This window comes from Salvelinus fontinalis, chromosome 33, assembly GCF_029448725.1.
Source record: "Salvelinus fontinalis isolate EN_2023a chromosome 33, ASM2944872v1, whole genome shotgun sequence".
Classification (NCBI taxonomy): domain Eukaryota; kingdom Metazoa; phylum Chordata; class Actinopteri; order Salmoniformes; family Salmonidae; genus Salvelinus; species Salvelinus fontinalis.
In genome coordinates this window covers 18,658,849-18,677,070 of record NC_074697.1, presented here as the reverse complement: position 1 = coordinate 18,677,070, position 18,222 = coordinate 18,658,849, and the positions used below count along the sequence as shown (strand labels likewise).

Sequence of the window (18,222 nt, the reverse complement as noted above, 5' to 3'; positions counted from 1 at the left end):
TTGATGAGATTGTCCCCTCTGATAGAGATGAGGCAGATACAATGTTACACCAGCCCTACTGGAGATGGAGAGAGAACTCTTGATCACATCAGTGAATGTGCTGAAGCTAGTAATGTGTGGGTGAAGCTAGTTGGGGATGTTTCTGCTTGTGTATGTGTATGTGTTTTATACACTCTGTGTGCCACAAATGGTGTTCCTATGTCTGTGCACACATATACATATAGACTTTGCACAGTAGTGTCTTTTCTATGTTTCATACTGTGTATTTGGTTCTACTTTTTAGATATGACAAAACAAGGATCCAGCACCCTACAATATGAAAAACAATTTGTAAGCGAACACATTGTCTGCTCTACATTTATTCTCCTGCTGCCCTAGGAGCCATACCTACAGGTCCTTTTAAGGTAATCCAAGGTCATTCCAAGTTCACTGCAGCAGCAGTAGGTGTGGTCCAGTTCCGACCTAGCTCCAGGGCACTGCTGGACACGGCACCCACCAGGGAGATTACCAAGTCCAGACGAGGGATCAGCACGGCAAAGGAGACTGGAGAGAGAGAGGGTAGGGCAGAGGGGGAGAAGTAGAGAGGTGATTAAGGAATCCTAAGGGTGGGAGGCAATAAAGAGGGGAGGGGGAGGGTGAAGTGAGTGAGGAGATAAGAAAAGGAAGGGAAAAGGATGGAGTGGGGGGTTATAGAGTGCGGAGAGATAGGGAGCGAAGTACGGAGGTCATCAAACAGAGCATGGAAACAGATGTCTAGAGACAAATTAATCAAGCTGCCACACATGCATACCACAGCACAGATACTTCCCATACAATATATAGTTGAAGTCGGAAGTTTCCATACATTTAGGTTGGAGCTAAAAATGCCAATATCGGTATCGGCCCGATGTCTAGTTTAACGCCGATGTGCAAAACTGATGTCAAAGCTGACGTGCATACCTACAATTGAAGTCGGAATTTTACATACACATAGGCTTGAGTCATTAAACTTGTTGTACAACTCCTCCACAAATGTCTTGTTAACAAACTATAGTTTTGGCAAGTCAGTTAGGACATCTACTTTGTGCGTGACACAATACATTTTTCCTACAATTATTTACAGACAGATTATTTCACTTAAATTCATTGTATCACAATTCCAGTGGGTTAAAAGTTTACATACACTAAGTTGACTGTGCCTTTAAACAGCTTGGATTCCAGAAAATTATGTAAAAAAAAACTGATGTTATGGCTTTAGAAGTTTCTGGCTAATTGACATAATTTGTGTCAATTGCAGGTGTACCTGTGGATTTATTTCAAGGCACACCTTCAAACTCAGTGCTTCTTTGCTTGACATCATGGGAAAATCAAACAAAATCAGCCAAGACCTCCACAAGTCTGGTTCATCCTTGGCAGCAATTTGCAAACGCCTGAAGGTACCACATTCGTTTGTACAAACAATAGTACGCATGTATAAACACCATGAGACCACGCAGCCGTCATACTGCTCAGGAAGGAGACGCGCTCTGTCTCTTAGAGATGAACGTGCTTTGGTGCGAAAAGTGCAAATCAATCCCAGAACAACAGAAAAGGACCTTGAGAAGATGCTGCAGGAAACACGTACAAAAGTATCTATATCTACAGTAAAACGAGTCCTATATCGAAGTAACCTGAAAGGCCGATCAGCAAGGAAGAAGCCACTGCTCCAAAACCGCCATAAAAAAGCCAGACTACGGTTTGCAACTGCACATGGGGACAAAGATTGTACTTTTTTGAAGAAATGTCCTCTGGTCTGATGAAACAAAAATAGAACTGTTTGGCCATAATGACCATTGTTATGTTTGGAGGAAGAAGGGGAGGGTTTACAAGCCGAAGAACCTTATGTGTGGGGGTGCTTTGCTGCAAGAGGGACTGGTGCACTTCACAAAATAGATGGCATCATGAGGCAGGAAAATTATGTGGCTATATTGAAGTAACATCTCAAGACATCAGTCAGGGAGTTAAAGCTTGGTCGCAAATGGGTCTCCCAAATGGACAACGACCCCAAGCATACTTCCAAAGTTGTGGCAAAATGGCTTAAGGACAACAAAATCAAGGTATTGGAGTGGCCATCACAAAGCCCTGACCTCTGTCCCATAGAAAAGTTGAACTGCAGAACTGAAAAAGCGTGTGCGAGCAATGAGGCCTACAAACCTGACTCAGTTACTCCAGCTCTGTCAGGAGGAATGGGCCAAAATTCACCCAACTTATTGTGGGAAGCTTGTGGAAGGCTACCCGAAACATTTGACCCAGGTTAAACAATTTCAAGGCAATGCTACCAAATACTAATTGAGTGTATGTAAACTTCTGACCCACTGGGAATGTGATGAAAGAAATAAAACATGAAATAAATCATTCTCTCTACTATTATTCAGACATTTCACATTCTTAAAATAAAGTGGTGATCCTAGCTAACCTAAGACAGGCAAATGTTACTAGGATTAAATGTTAGGAATTGTGAAAAACTGAGTTTAAATGTATTTGGCTAAGGTGTATGTAAACTTCTGACTTCATCTATACATGAGTTTCCATGGTGGAGAATCCCAAATCTCTCATCACTACAGTATAGGCCATACCAACAATTTACAATTGAGTACAATTAATGCAATGCCTGCAAACCACCTTCCAGATGGAACTGGTTATCATGTAACAATGAGTCACACAACATGAAAGCAGCGGCCGAGATAAAGTTCTGGGCCCTTAGAGGCCCTCACAGACACACTGAAAATCCAACCCCAGACCGCAGTACCCTAAACCTTTGATATGTAAACTTCCCTTTTAAGTTGGCCTAATTTCCCTTTTCCAGGGGCCAGTTGAGGGGAGGTGAGTACGGGAGGAAAGTGTACAGGAGGTAACTGTGAACATGGCGGATAGCAGTTAGAGAAAAATACAGAGAGAAAGAGAGAGGGAGAGAGAGAGACAGAGAGGGGGAGGCAAAAAGGAGAATGGCAGGTAGAGAGGAGTGCAGGATTAAAGTTCAGAGACTTAAAAGGGGCACATACACGTGGTACGCTCATCTAGTAATACCCAGGTTCTGGGGACCGTACATGGTCATTGAGACACCAACAACAGCAACCGAGAAATCGAATGTAACCGAATAGTCTCATCCAGCTCTCTCACCTCACATACATTTCCACAGGAGAGAGTCTCTGGAGAGACATGTTAACATGTTTGATCTCAGATCCACACAGCAGGAGCAGAGGTAGCACTTACACACAAACATCTCTCAGACTAAACACAGACACTCAACAAAAAACTAAAATGGCTTCTTCCCCTCAGAGGATCCCACCCCAAAATCTGTCACGACTATAGATACATTTCATCAAATCATTCATTATTTACCTCAGAGCAGGATATCAAATGGCAACTTACTATTATAACATCACATGAATAACTGACCAATCATAGTCTATCACTGTCTGTTATGAGTCATTTCTAGCCTAGTAGTTGAAAGCGTCGGGCCAGTAACCGAAAGGTCGCTGGTTCGAATCCCTGAGCCGTCTAGGAGAAATATCTGCCCTAACCCTAATTGTTCCTGTAAGTCGCTCCAGAGAAGAGAATCTGCTAAATGACTAAAATGTTAAAAATATATATATCTCCAACCAAAATGCAGCCTGTCAGTCAGAAAGACATGCATTCACCTAGTAAAGTGGTTATCTTTTCAAATGCAAATCGCTTTAGTGTGACATTATAAAAGGAAATGGATTTGTTTTGGTTTCACAAAAGCCCATCCACCCTCGAAAATAAAATGTTTTTTTTATGTTGTTATGTGACTCCTATTGATATGGTTTTTGGAGCAAAATGCAATTCTTCCATCATTTCATTGCATGTATGTCTCACTGAATGCATTCATCTCATTGCAACATTCCACTGCCTTCAATTGAAATCAGTTGAGAGAATGAGAGAATAAAAAGCATCTGAAAGGGAGCCTGCTGTGAATATCAATGAGATAAACATGACAGTGATGCTTCACCTCAGGTGACTACCCAGGTATTTCACTAGAAACTCAAAAACTAAATCTATTGCAGAGCCCTCAGAAGTTGTGTGTGTGTGTGTGTGTGCATGTGTGTATGTACAGGGCGAGACAGCAGAACAAGTCGAAAACATGATACTATAAATATGATGGAACATAACATGACATGATATGAGCCTTGACCACATACATCCATTAGTCCTGAATTAACATGTGAGGTTGCAGCTGCTCCCCCCCCCCCCCCCCCTTGTAAAGACCTGTCTAATGTGCTATTAATCCTATTAACCAGTTACATTGAGCCAGATTCCATATTAAACAAACCAAAACCAGCCCAATGCCCTTCACGTGTTCATGGATTACTGTGTGAGGGAGGGAGTGTGTGTGTGTTATGTTGTGTTCAGTACAGAAACAACATACACACACTCTCCAGTGACACACACTCCCTCAAAGTCCTCATAGGGATCACAGTCTGGATAGAGCAGAGGGAGTTGACAGTCCAATGTCTCTACTGTATGTAATGTAGTCCAGGAAAACTTGTGGCCACAGAAAAATGTCATTATATATAGCACCTTTGAGAGGGTGCAAAATGGAAAGAGAGTAAGGTAGAGATGTAATGTCTCTGTCTGTCATCGGTCTTGGTAATTGTATGACCTTTACCTAGAGTTGGGGGTCAATTTAAATTCAAAATGTTCCTCATTGAAAAGCATTGAAGATCGTTTTTAAAGTTTTTTTTATTTGGCATTTTATATGATTATACAGAAAACAGACAGAACAGAACACACGGATCCCGAACCAAATCAAACCCACCCCAATCCCCCATGCTCTAACAGAACACACGGATCCCCAACCAATTCAAACCCACCCCAATCCCTCATGCTCTAACAGAACACACGCAGATCCCCTACCAAATCAAACCCACCCCAACCCCCATGCTCTAACAGAACACACACAAATCCCCTACCAAATCAAACCCACCCCAACCCCCATGCTCTAACAGAACACACACAAATCCCCTACCAAATCAAACCCACCCCAACCCCCATGCTCTACCAGAACACACACAGATCCCCTACCAAATCAAACCCACCCCAATCCCCATGCTCTAACAGAACACACACGGATCCCCTATCAAATCAAACCCACCCCAATCCCCCCTGCTTTAACAGAACACACACAGATCCCCTACCAAATCAAACCCACCCCAACCCCCATGCTCTAACAGAACACACACGGATCTCCTACCAAATCAAACCCACCCCCCCATGCTCTAACAGAACACACACAGATACCCTATCAAATCAAATCAAACCCACCCCCCATGCTCTAACAGAACACACACGGATCCCAAATCAAATCAAACCCACCCCCCCATGCTCTAACAGAACACACACGGATCTCAAATCAAACCTACCCCCCCATGCTCTAACAGAACACACACGGATCCCAAATCAAATCAAACCCACCCCCCCATGCTCTAACAGAACACACACGGATCCCAAATCAAATCAAACCCGCCCCCCCATGCTCTAACAGAACACACACGGATCCCAAATCAAATCAAACCCACCCCCCCATGCTCTAACAGAACACACACGGATCCCAAATCAAATCAAACCCACCCCCCCATGCTCTAACAGAACACACACGGATCCCAAATCAAATCAAACCCACCCCCCGTGCTCTAACAGAACTCACATGGATCTCAAATCAAACCCACCCCCTCCATGCTCTAACAGAACACACACGGATCCCAAATCAAATCAAACCCACCCCCCCATGCTCTAACAGAACACACACGGATCCCAAATCAAATCAAACCCACCCCCCCATGCTCTAACAGAACACACACGGATCCCAAATCAAATCAAACTCACCCCCCCCAATGCTCTAACACGACTATTCCCAAACTGGGGTATGCGTAATGCCGTCGGGGGTACGCCAAATAAAAATGACATGAAACCTTCATTCTTGCGCAGACATTCAGAAACAAAACATGCCAATTTGAAAAATAAGCCAAGGAAGTTTTGAGTGAGAATTAAGATGACTTTCAAGTAGTAAGACGTGTATAAAAGCAACAGATACCATTAATAAGAAGGGGCTAGAAGAGTCTTATATGGTGAGCTACCGATTGGCTAGGACAGGCAAGCCCCATTCTATTGTGGAGGACTTCTTTCTGCTGCCGTGGATATGGCTGGGACAGTGCCAAGGGAAAAGGCCCCAAAAAATATACAGACAATGCCTTCATCAAACAACACTGTTTCACGACGCATCAGTGACATGGCAGGAGATGTTTTGAAACAATTACTGCTTCATATACCAGCCAGTGAATTATATGCGTTACAGCTGGATGAGTCAACAGACGTGGCGGGCCTTGCACAGCTCCTGGTATATGTCTACTACGTTTATGGGGGGTCAATGAAGGAAGACATTCTCTTCTGTAAACCATGGAAACAAGGACAACAGGAGAATGTTTTTTAAGTACTGGACAGCTTTGTGACATCAAATGGACTGCGGTGGTATGGTTGAAAAATTGCAAGACTATGTTAAAATGCTTTTATTGCATCAAATGGTTGTTTTATGCAACAGAATAGAGTATTCTGTTAACTATTGTGTGTGTGTTCTACTGAGGATGGGCCTCTGAGAGATAACACTGACAGGAGATTTACAATGGCTTTTGGGTGATAAAACCTAAAGAGCATTCCAGAGCATGAGTTAATGTTTCTGTTCTATACCGTACCAGGGAGAGATGGTTCCAGTTTGGAGTCAGAGGGACTGACACTGGTCTCTATACAATGAAAACTGTTGACATAGCAGATACTGTCTGCTACGTATTACAGGTATCTTTCGTACAAATCTTAACCTTGTGACCCATTCCATGTATCTGTTGTTCGTCATGTAGGTTGAAAGGGGTGTATCTTGGCTATAAAAGACCTTTGAACTTCTGTCTCGGGGCTCTCAACGAATCATTTTACCGTGAATCGTCGACCAGACATGACCAGCCATCATTATCGTAGAGCAGTCAATGGATTGACTTTATATGTGTGTGTTGTATTGACCTGCTCCATTATTAATAAGTGATTAAAGATGTAGTTTAAGTATAATTCTGACTTGTGTGATAAGTTTGTCTCTCCTCATTTGATAGTAAAGAAATGAACCAGCACAGTGGTCAAGACGTCTTGGGAGACATAGTGGAGTGGTAACGCGCGTGCAAGCAGTTGCTCCCGATGCCACTTGGGTACACTGCACCACCCACAGAGACGCTCTTGCTGCCAAGGGAATGCCTGACAGCTCTAAAGACGTTTTGGACACAACAGTGAAAATGGTTAACTTTGTAAAGCAAGGCCCCTGAACTCTTGTGTATTTTCTGCATTATGCAATGATATGGACAGCGACCACATAACACTTTTACAACATACAGAAGTGCATTGGTTATCAAGGGGCAAAGTACAGTTTTTTTTAAATTGAGAGACGAGCTTCAAGTTTTCTTTACTGTCCATCATTTCACTTGTCTGACCGGTTGCATGATGACGAGTTTCTCACACGATTGGCCTATCTGGGTGATGTTTTTTCTCACCTGAATGATCTGAATCTAGGATTACAGGGACTCTCCGAAACTATATTCAATATGCAGGACAAAATTGAGGCTATGATTAAGAAGTTGGAGCTCTTCTCTGTCTGCATTAACAAGGACAATACACAGGTCTTTCCATTATTGTATGATTTTTTGTGTGCAAATGAACTCAAGCTCAAGGACAATGACAAATGTGATATAGCGAAGCACCTAAGCGAGATGGGTGTGCATTTACGCAGGCACTTTCATGCCCTACCTCCAGTCCACTTACCGATATCTGAACAAGAGAGCCTCATCGAAATTGCAACAAGCGGTTGTGTGAAAATTGAATTTAATCAGAAGCCACTGCCAGATTTCTGGATAAGGCTGCGCTCAGAGAATCCTGCCTTGGCAAATTGCGCTGTTAACCTCTAACGAGCCTCTACCCCGGATCCGGGAGACCCCCCACCCCCCCCCACACTGATTAGCATCGCTAGCATAGCGTCACAATTAAATAGTAGCATCTAAATATCATTAAATCACAAGTCCAAGACACCTAATGAAAGATACAGATCCTGTGAATAAAGCCACCATTTCAGATTTTTAAAATGTTTTACAGGGAAGACACAATATGTAAATCTATTAGCTAAACACGTTAGCAAAAATCACCATTTTTCTTGTCCACCATTTTCTCTCAACACCAGTAGCTATCACCAATTCGGCTAAACTAAGATATTGATAGCCACTAACCAAGAAAAAAACTCATCAGATGACAGTCTGATAACATATTTATGGTATAGGATAGGTTTTGTTAGAAAAATGTGCATATTTCAGGTAGATATCATAGTTTACAATTGCACCCACCGTCACAACTGACTAGAATAAATACATAGAGCAACGTGTATTACCTAATTACTAATCATCAAACATTTCGTAAAAATACACAGCATACACTAATCGAAAGACACAGATCCTGTGAATACAGACAATATTTCAGATTTTCTAAGTGTCTTACAGCGAAAACACAATAAATCGTTATATTAGCATACCACATGTGCAAACATTACCAGAGCATTGATTCTAGCCAAAGAGAGCGATAACGTAATCATCGCCAAAATATATTATTTTTTTCACTAACCTTCTCAGAATTCTTCAGATGACACTCCTGTAACATCATATTACAACATACATAGAGAGTTTGTTCGAAAATGTGCATATTTAGCCACCAAAATCATGGTTAGACAATGACAAAAGTAGGTCAGCTGGTCAGAAAATGTCGTGCATCATATTAGACAGTGATCTAGTCTTATACATAAATACTCATAAACTTGACTAAAAAATACAGGGTGGACAGCGATTGATAGACAATTTAATTCTTAATACAATCGCGGAATTACATTTTTTTAATTATCCTTACTTTTCAATACAGGTTGCGCCAAGCGAAGCTATAGCAAACATAATGGCTGCATAAGCGTGTAACATATTTCGACAGAAACACGATTTATCATAATAAATTGTTCTTACTATGAGCTGTTCTCCCATCAGATTCTTGGGCAATGAATCCTTTCTTGGGTCTAATCTTCTTTTGGTCGAAAGATGTCCACTTGTCCGTCGAAATGCTCACTAACGTACGACCGGGACCCCGAAACGTGCCCGGAGCTTCAAAGTCTATTACAAAGCAATGCCTCAAAATCGCACTAAACGGATATAAATTGCTACAAAACGGTTTAAATTAACTACATTATGATGTTTCTAACACCTATAACGAGTAAAAACATGACCGACGCTATATTACTGGCTAAACCAAGACTTGGAAAAAGGCCAGTCAGATATCCTTCTAGCGTTGAGCGCAGACTCCAAAGGAATCCTACTTCCGGTCTTTGGTCATTTATAGAGCCTGTGATTGCGCAATAGACTCCATTCAAATTGTCACCACTTACTGACATCTAGAGGAAGGCGTGGGCAGTGTTTGTATCTCATAGGATTAACAGAGACTTTTAAAACTGATCTGGAACCAGAGGCCAAGATGTCTAAATCTCACACACTGGGAGGAAAAGTGCTGTGAATGAGTTCTGTTTCACTCAGAGACATAATTCAAACGTCTATAGAAACTAGAGAGTGTTTTCTATCCAATAATAACAATAATATGCATATTGTACGAGCAAGAATTGAGTACTAGGCAGTTTAATCTGTAGAGACAATTATGCTAATTTGAAACAGCACCCCCTATAGTTGCAATTAAGACACTGATGCCCTTTGCAACCACGTACCTATGTGAGAGTGGATTCTCGGCCCTCACTAGCATGAAAACTAAATATAGCCACAGACTGTGTGTGGAAAATGATTGAAGACAGACTCTCTCCAATACAACCCAACATTGCAGAGTTATGTGCATCCTTTCAAGCATACCCTTCTCATTAACCTGTGGTGAGTTATTCACATTTTTTGTGGAACAAATATGGTTTTATATGTAAAATGGCTAAATAAAGAGTCAAATTATTGATTATTGTTATTTGTGCCCTCGTCCTATAAGAGCTCTTTGTCACTTCCCACGAGCCTGGTTGTGACAAAAACTCACACTCATTCTTATGTTTAATAAATGTATCGTATAGTGTGTGTGGCACGCTTACAATGATGGCTAAAAACAAACATTTGAGAGTGCGCTGACCCTGTTGCTAGAGGGGGTAAGCAGCTGGAGGTTGAATGTTTGAAGCAGTATGGGACTATAAAAAGTTTGGGAACCACTGCTCTAACAGAACACACATGGATACCCTACCAAATCAAACCCACCTCAACCCCTCCCATGCTCTAACAGGTACCCACCCCAAAACCAGACTTAAAGCAGGCATGATATACAATGAGCTGTATAATAAAATAAAACATTTTAAAATAATAATAATAATAATACAAAAGATATCATAAAACAAAAAGTATTAGTAAATAGTAAAAATAATCATACAAATTCTAATTTGGGTTGGTTTATGGAGTTGTGAAATTAGCTGGATCCATGTCTTCTACAAATAATAGGAAAGGTTGCCAGATATTCTAAAATGTAATTGCAGATCCCCTAACGGAGTAGCGTATTTTCTCTAGCCTGAGATGTTGCATAACTTCCTTTATCCAATGGTTAAAAGTAGGAGGAAACCGATCCTTCCGCTTAACCAGTAGAAGACGTCTAGCTACAAGAGTAATACATACTAGCATGTTGCCCATAGAACTGTTTAGAGGGGCCTCCTGTGGCGCCACTCTATAGAACTGGTTAGAGGGGCCTCCTGTGGTGTCACTCCGAATGATGTAATAAAGGCGGAAGGTTCTATAGGTCTCTCCAGTATCTTAGAAAACGTCTCAAAAATGTATATCCAGAAATATGTCCAATTCGGGCATGTCTAAAACATGTAATAAAGTAGCAGGAGCCTGCTTACATCGTTCACAAGTAGAATCTATTTCTGGTCTAATCTTGGATTATTTGTCCTTTGACCAATGCAGCCAATTAACTATTTTAAATTGAATTACAGCATGTCTTAGACATAGAGATGAAGAATGTATTCTCTGAAGCATACTCTGCCAAGTTTCTGGGATCTAGGAATATTGAACTATTGTACTAACTGTTCAAAAGATGCAAAATACATATCAGTGTACAAGTTGTTCAGTGAGGAGATCCCTTTTCCAGACCAGAAATAAAACACCTGGTCTAATGATGATGGAGAAAATGTATGGTTCTTTAATAATGGGGCAGAAAAAAAAAATTCACTGAGACCAAACGATCGCCTGAACTGTTTCCTGATTGTTAGAGAATGTTTCACAATAGGGTATTTAGTGTATTTGGAAACAGAGTCAGCTAATGCAAGTTTAGAACAGAGCTAAGGAGGTGAGGCTACAGGATAAGATCTCCAAGGTCAACCATTTCTGGCCTGTAAAATCAGGGATTTCTGTCATCCAATATAGAACGATTCTTATATTAGCTGCCCAGTAATAATATTGAACGTTTGAAAGTGCTAGACCAACCTGGGGGTGAGATCTCTGCAATACTCTCACGTATCCAAGGGGTTTTCTTGTTCCAGATAAAAGCAGATATCAGTTTATCTATGGAGTTCAAAAATTATTTTGTCAGAAAGATAGGAATATATTGAAATAAGTATAAAAACTTAAATAATAGATTCATTTTAACAGTGTTAATTGTTGGATGGTGCAATTGTTGAGATTGTGAGCTTATGGTTGTGTGGGGGTAAGGGTTGAGTGTGTGTGGGTGTATGTGTGTATCCCACAACTGTTGCGAAGGAGTAAAAGATGTTAGGGACAATAGAGGATGACCCACAGCTATATATAATACAAATTGAGGTGAGGGCAATGGAAATGCATTTCGCAGTTGATCTACTTCAATTCGGTAAATGGCACTGTGTGCTCTTTTCAAAGCATGGATCCCAGTCGGTTCAGGGCTATGGGATACAGGGGGTTGAGGGTGGTCTGCCGGGCATTGGGATGACAACCCAACTCGGCATGAGGAGGGCTTTTAGCGGGTGGAATAGTAGGGACCAATTGGAGGTTTACTTAGTAGAAATGCGAATATCATGGTACAACTATATAGACACTAAATCATCATGTTACTTTTTAATGGTACATTTACAAACATATATTTTGATTAAAATTATTTAAAGTTGTGTCTCATTATGGTAAGTGGTGAAATAAGTATAGCCAGTTCCAATTGTAATGGCCTAGCAGATAATAAGAAAAGACAATCAGTATTTACCTGGTAAAAAAAAAAGGAATATAATATTTATTGTTTACAGGAAACCCATTCAACAGTTTTAGATGAAGTTTTGTGGAAAAAGAACTGGGGGGGCGAAATATATTTCTCCCATGGGCAAAGAAATTCAAAAGGGGTGATGGTTTTAATTAACAGTAATTTTGATCCAAATGTGCAAATTGTTCAAACAGATCATCAAGGTAGATAGATTATTTTAAATATGTTATTGGACAATAAACAGATATGGCTTATTAACCTATACGGTCCGAATAATGATGATCCAAGTATCTTTGACAATATATATAAGAATGTATCAACTCTACAAGCAACACTAGACTCTATTATTATGGTGGGAGATTTTAATACGGTCTTAAATACCTCTATGGACCGGAAAGGAAATCACAATACAAACTATCACCCTCAGGCACTTAAGGAAATCAGGAATGTCATGGATATATTGGAATTAGTGGATATATGGAGACTTAAATACCCTGACCTAGTGAGACATACATGGCGGAGGCTTAATCAAGCTAGTCGTCTTGACTACTTTCTTATGCCATTCTCTCTGGCACCAAAAGTTTAAAAAGGTGTTGATAAGGGACAAAATGTGGTCGGATCAAGACCATGGTGCTCGCCTACGGAGCTGTGAGGGGAACGGCACCTCAGTACCTTCAGGCTCTGATCAGGCCCTACACCCAAACAAGGGCACTGCGTTCATCCACCTCTGGCCTGCTCGCCTCCCTACCACTGAGGAGGTACAGTTCCCGCTCAGCCCAGTCAAAACTGTTCGCTGCTCTGGCACCCCAATGGTGGAACAAACTCCCTCACGACGCCAGGACAGCGGAGTCAATCACCACCTTCCGGAGACACCTGAAACCCCACCTCTTTAAGGAATACCTAGGATAGGATAAAGCAATCCTTCTGACACCCCCCCCCTTAGAAAGATTTAGATGCACTATTGTAAAGTGGCTGTTCCACTGGAGGTCATGAGGTGAATGCACCAATTTGTAAGTCGCTCTGGATAAGAGCGTCTGCTAAATGACTTAAATGTAAATGTAAATGGATCATAACATAATTGGCATATATATTACTCTTACAGAATTTCCACGTGGGCGAGGATATTGGAAATTTAATCAAAGCCTACTAGATGACAAAATGTTTAGAACTAGGACATAAGAATTTATCACTGACTTTTTCAAACATAACATAGGTACAGCAGATCCCCGTATTGCAATGCAATTCAGTACTTATCTATAAAACAAAAGCAATTTAGATCAAAAGAGTCCATATTAACAAAGGAAATTGAAGGACTAACAGTACAGTTAGATAGCAATAAAAACGGTACTGTAATAGCTGTTGCTTTCCTCATCCTCGGATGAGGTGAGGAGAGAAGGATCTTCTGACCAAAATGCGGGTTCAGGGAAATATGCCATCTTTATTTATTAACAACGAAGAAGATGGTAACACGAAACAAAAACAAAATACTTTCAAAACTACAAAATAACAAAACGACGTAAAACGGAACCTGAACATAAACTCACATCACAAACGTAAACTCACGGACAGGAACGTTACATCGAAACACACGAACAGCCAAACAGTCCCAAATGTGAATAACATCGATAACGACGAAGACATCACAGGAGACAATCACCCACAAACAAACAGTGAGAAATGCCCTACCTAAATATGACTCTTGATTAGAGGAAAATGCAAACCACCTGCCTCTAATCAAGAGCCATACCAGGCAAACCGAAACCAACATAGAAACAGATAACATAGACTGCCCACCCAAAACACATGCCCTGACCAAAAACACATAAAAACTAACATAAATAGGTCAGGACTGTTACAGTACCCCCCCCCCAAGGTGCGAACGCCGGGCGCACCAGCACAAAGTCCAGGGGGGGGTCCGGGTGGGCAGTTGACCACGGTGGTGGTTCCGGTTCAGGACGCTGTCCCCGTACCACCATAGTCACTCCCCTCTTCTTTCTACCCCTTCCACTGACCACCCAAACATTACCTTCCCCTAAATAAACAGCTAGCACCGGAACAAGGGGCAGCACCGGGACAAGGGGTAGCACCGGGACAAGGGGCAGCACAACAACAAGGGGCAGCACCAGGATAAGGACCATCACCGGGATAAGGGGCAGCACCGGGACAAGGGGCAGCACCGGGACAAGAGGCAGCACCGGGACAAGGGGCAGCACCGGGACAAGGGGCAGCACCGGGACAAGGGGCAGCACCGGGACAAGGGGCAGCACCGGGACAAGGGGCAACACCGGGACAAGGGGCAACACCGGACAAGGGGCAGATCCCTGCTGAAGGACTCTGGCAGGTCCATGCAGGCTGACGACTCTCGACGCTCATGGCAGACTGACGGCTCTCTACGCTCATGGCAGGCTGACGGCTCTCGACGCTCATGGCAGGCTGACGGCTCTCGACGCTCATGGCAGGCTGACGGCTCTCGACGCTCATGGCGCTCTGACGGCTCTGGCTGCTCATGGCTCTCTGACGGCTCTGGCTGCTCATGGCTCACTGACGGCTCTGGCTGCTCATGGCTCACTGACGGCTCTGGCTGCTCATGGCTCGCTGGCGGCTCTGGCAGATCCTGTCTGATTGGCGGCTCTGGCAGATCCTGTCTGGTTGGCGGCTCTGGCAGATCCTGTCTGGTTAGCGGCTCTGGCAGATCCTGTCTGGTTGGCGGCTCTGGCAGATCCTGTCTGGTTGGCGGCTCTGGCAGATCCTGTCTGGTTGGCGGCTCTGGCAGATCCTGTCTGGCGGGCGGCTCTAGCGGCTCCTGTCTGGCTGACGGCTCTAGCGGCTCCTGTCTGGCGGATGGCTCTGTAGGCTCATGGCAGACGGGCGGCTTTGCAGGCTCATGGCAGACGGGCGGCTTTGCAGGCTCCTGGCAGACGGATGACTCAGATGGCGCTGGGGAGACGGATGGCTCAGATGGCGCTGGGGAGACGGATGGCTCAGATGGCGCTGGGGAGACGGATGGCTCAGATGGCGCTGGGGAGACGGATGGCTCAGATGGCGCTGGGGAGACGGATGGCTCTGGCCGGATACGGCGCACTGTAGACCTGGTGCGTGGTGCCGGAACTGGAGGCACCGTGCTAATGATAAGCACCTTCCTACTAGTGCGTGGAGCAGAGACAGGGCACACTGAACTCTCAAAGCGTACTCTATACCTGGTGCGTGGTACCGGCACTGGTGGCACCTGGCTGAGGGCACGCACCTCAGGACTAGTACGGGGAGAAGTGACAGTGTGTACAGGACTTGGGAGACGCACAGGTGGCTTAGTGCGTGGGGCCGGAACTGGAGGCACCGAACTGGATACACGCACTATAGGGAGAGTGCGTGGAGGAGGAACAGGGCTCTGGAAATGCACTGGTAGCCTAGTGCGTAATATAGGCACTGTAGGTACTAGGCTGGGGCGGGGAGGTGGCGCCGGAAATACCGGACCGTGCAGGCGTACTGGCTCTCTTGAGCATTGAGCCTGCCCAACCTTACCTGGTTGAATGCTCCCGGTCGCCCACCCAGTACGGGGAGGTGGAATAACCCGCACCGGGCTGTGTAGGCGAACCGGGGAAACCCTGCGTAAGGCAGGTGCCATGTATGCCGGCCCGAGGAGACGCACTGGAGACCAGACGCGTTGAGCCGGCCTCATGACACCTGGCTCAATGCCCAATCTAGCCCTACCAGTGCGGGGAGGTGGAATAACCCGCACTGGGCTATGCACACGTACAGGAGACACCGTGCGCTCTACTGCGTAACACGGTGTCTGCCCGTACTCCCGCTCTCCACGGTTAGCCTGGGAAGTGGGCGCAGGTCTCCTACCTGCCCTTAGCCCACTACCCTTTAGCCCCCCCCCAAGAAATTTTTGGGAGTTACTCACGGGCTTTTCGGGCTTCCGTGCAAAACGAGTCCCCTCATAATTCCGGTTACGAGCTTGATTCTCCGGCTTCCATCCACGTCTCCTAGCTGCCTCCTCATACCAGCGCTCCTGGGCTGTGGCTGCCTCACTCTTCTCACGAGAGCAGCGATATTCTCCAGTTTGCGCCCAAGGTCCTCTACCAGACAGGATCTCCTCCCAAGTCCAGAAGTCCTTGTTGCTCCGTCGATTTTTCCCATACCGCTTGGTCTCTGTATTTTGGTGGGTGATTCTGTAATAGCTGTTGCTTTCCTCATCCTCGGATGAGGTGAGGAGAGAAGGATCTTCTGACCAAAATGCGGGTTCAGGGAAATATGCCATCTTTATTTATTAACAACGAAGAAGATGGTAACACGAAACAAAAACAAAATACTTTCAAAACTACAAAATAACAAAACGACGTAAAACGGAACCTGAACATAAACTCACATCACAAACGTAAACTCACGGACAGGAACGTTACATCGAAACACACGAACAGCCAAACAGTCCCAAATGTGAATAACATCGATAACGACGAAGACATCACAGGAGACAATCACCCACAAACAAACAGTGAGAAATGCCCTACCTAAATATGACTCTTGATTAGAGGAAAATGCAAACCACCTGCCTCTAATCAAGAGCCATACCAGGCAAACCGAAACCAACATAGAAACAGATAACATAGACTGCCCACCCAAAACACATGCCCTGACCAAAAACACATAAAAACTAACATAAATAGGTCAGGACTGTTACAGGTACCATAGAGGCACAGAATAAGTTAGAGGAAAAACAAAAAGAAATGGAGGCACTTATTCAAGAAAGATCCAGTGTAATATATTATAAAAATAAAGCGAACTGGATGGAATATGGGGAAAAATGCACCAAATTATTTTTCAATCTTCAATTTAGAAATGCTACCAATTTTTTTTTATTAAAACTTGTTACAAATGATGGAGTCACGCATGATTCACCAAATTATATTTTGAAAGAGGAAGTAAAGTACTTTAAGAATATGTTTTCGTTTCAGGCTCCTCCATCTCCACTAACTGAAACTAATTGTATGGATTTTTTTTTAAATTAACATCTGTACAGAAAGACTCATGTGAAGGCCAAATTACCGAGGAGGAACTGCTTGATGCAATTGGGGCCTTTGAGGATGGGAAAACTCCAGGGCTGGATGGCATACCAGTGGAAGTATACAAAACTTTTTGATATACTCAAAGGTCCATTATTAGCTTGTTGAAACCACTCCTATATAAATGGTAGATTATCAGACACGCAACAAGAAGGTCTGATATCATTATTACTGAAACAAGACCCAAGTGGTATATATAAAGATCCAGTCCATTAAAAAAATTGGAGACCTCTTACACTTCAGTGTTGTGATGCAAAAATCCTAGCAAAATGCTTGGCACATAGAATTTAAAAAGTATTGTCAGATATTATTCATTCTAATCAGACAGGCTTTTTACATGGACGATACATTGGAGATAATATAAGACAAGTACTGGAAACAATAGAATACTATGAAATATCGGGGACACCAGGCCTGGTTTTCATAGCTGATTTTGAAAAGGCTTTTGATAAAGTACGACTGGAGTTTATATATAAATGCCTAGAATATTTCAATTTTGGGGAATCTCTTATAAAATGGGTTAAAGTTATGTATAGTAAAGGTTGTCCACTATCGGCATATCTATTTATTATTGCCATCAAAATGTTAGCTGTTAAGATTAGATCAAACAATAATATTAAGTGATTAGAAATCTGTGGCTTAAAAACTAAGGTGTCATCGTACGCTGATGATTCATGTTTTCTTTTAAAACCACAATTAGAGTCTCTCCACGGCCTCTTAGAGGATCTAGATACTTTTGCTATCCTCTATGGATTAAAACCAAATTATGATAAATGTACCATATTACGTATTGGATCACAAAAAAATGCACATTTTACATTACCATGTAGTTTACCAATTAAATGGTCTGACGGAGATGTGGACATACTCGGTATAC

At 43.1% G+C, this 18,222-nt stretch overlaps 1 protein-coding gene across 1 annotated transcript in view; it reads right to left on the bottom strand.

Annotated features, from left to right (window-relative positions):
• Nucleotides 1–368: 368 nt before the first annotated feature.
• LOC129832529 (neutral amino acid uniporter 4-like) overlaps nucleotides 369–18,222 on the bottom strand; it is a 273,703-nt gene continuing 255,849 nt past the window's right edge. The window contains exon 7 of the mRNA XM_055896648.1: nucleotides 369–543. Coding sequence (XP_055752623.1) covers nucleotides 416–543 — 128 coding nt within the window. The 3' untranslated portion in view covers nucleotides 369–415. The remainder of the gene's footprint in view (nucleotides 544–18,222) is intronic.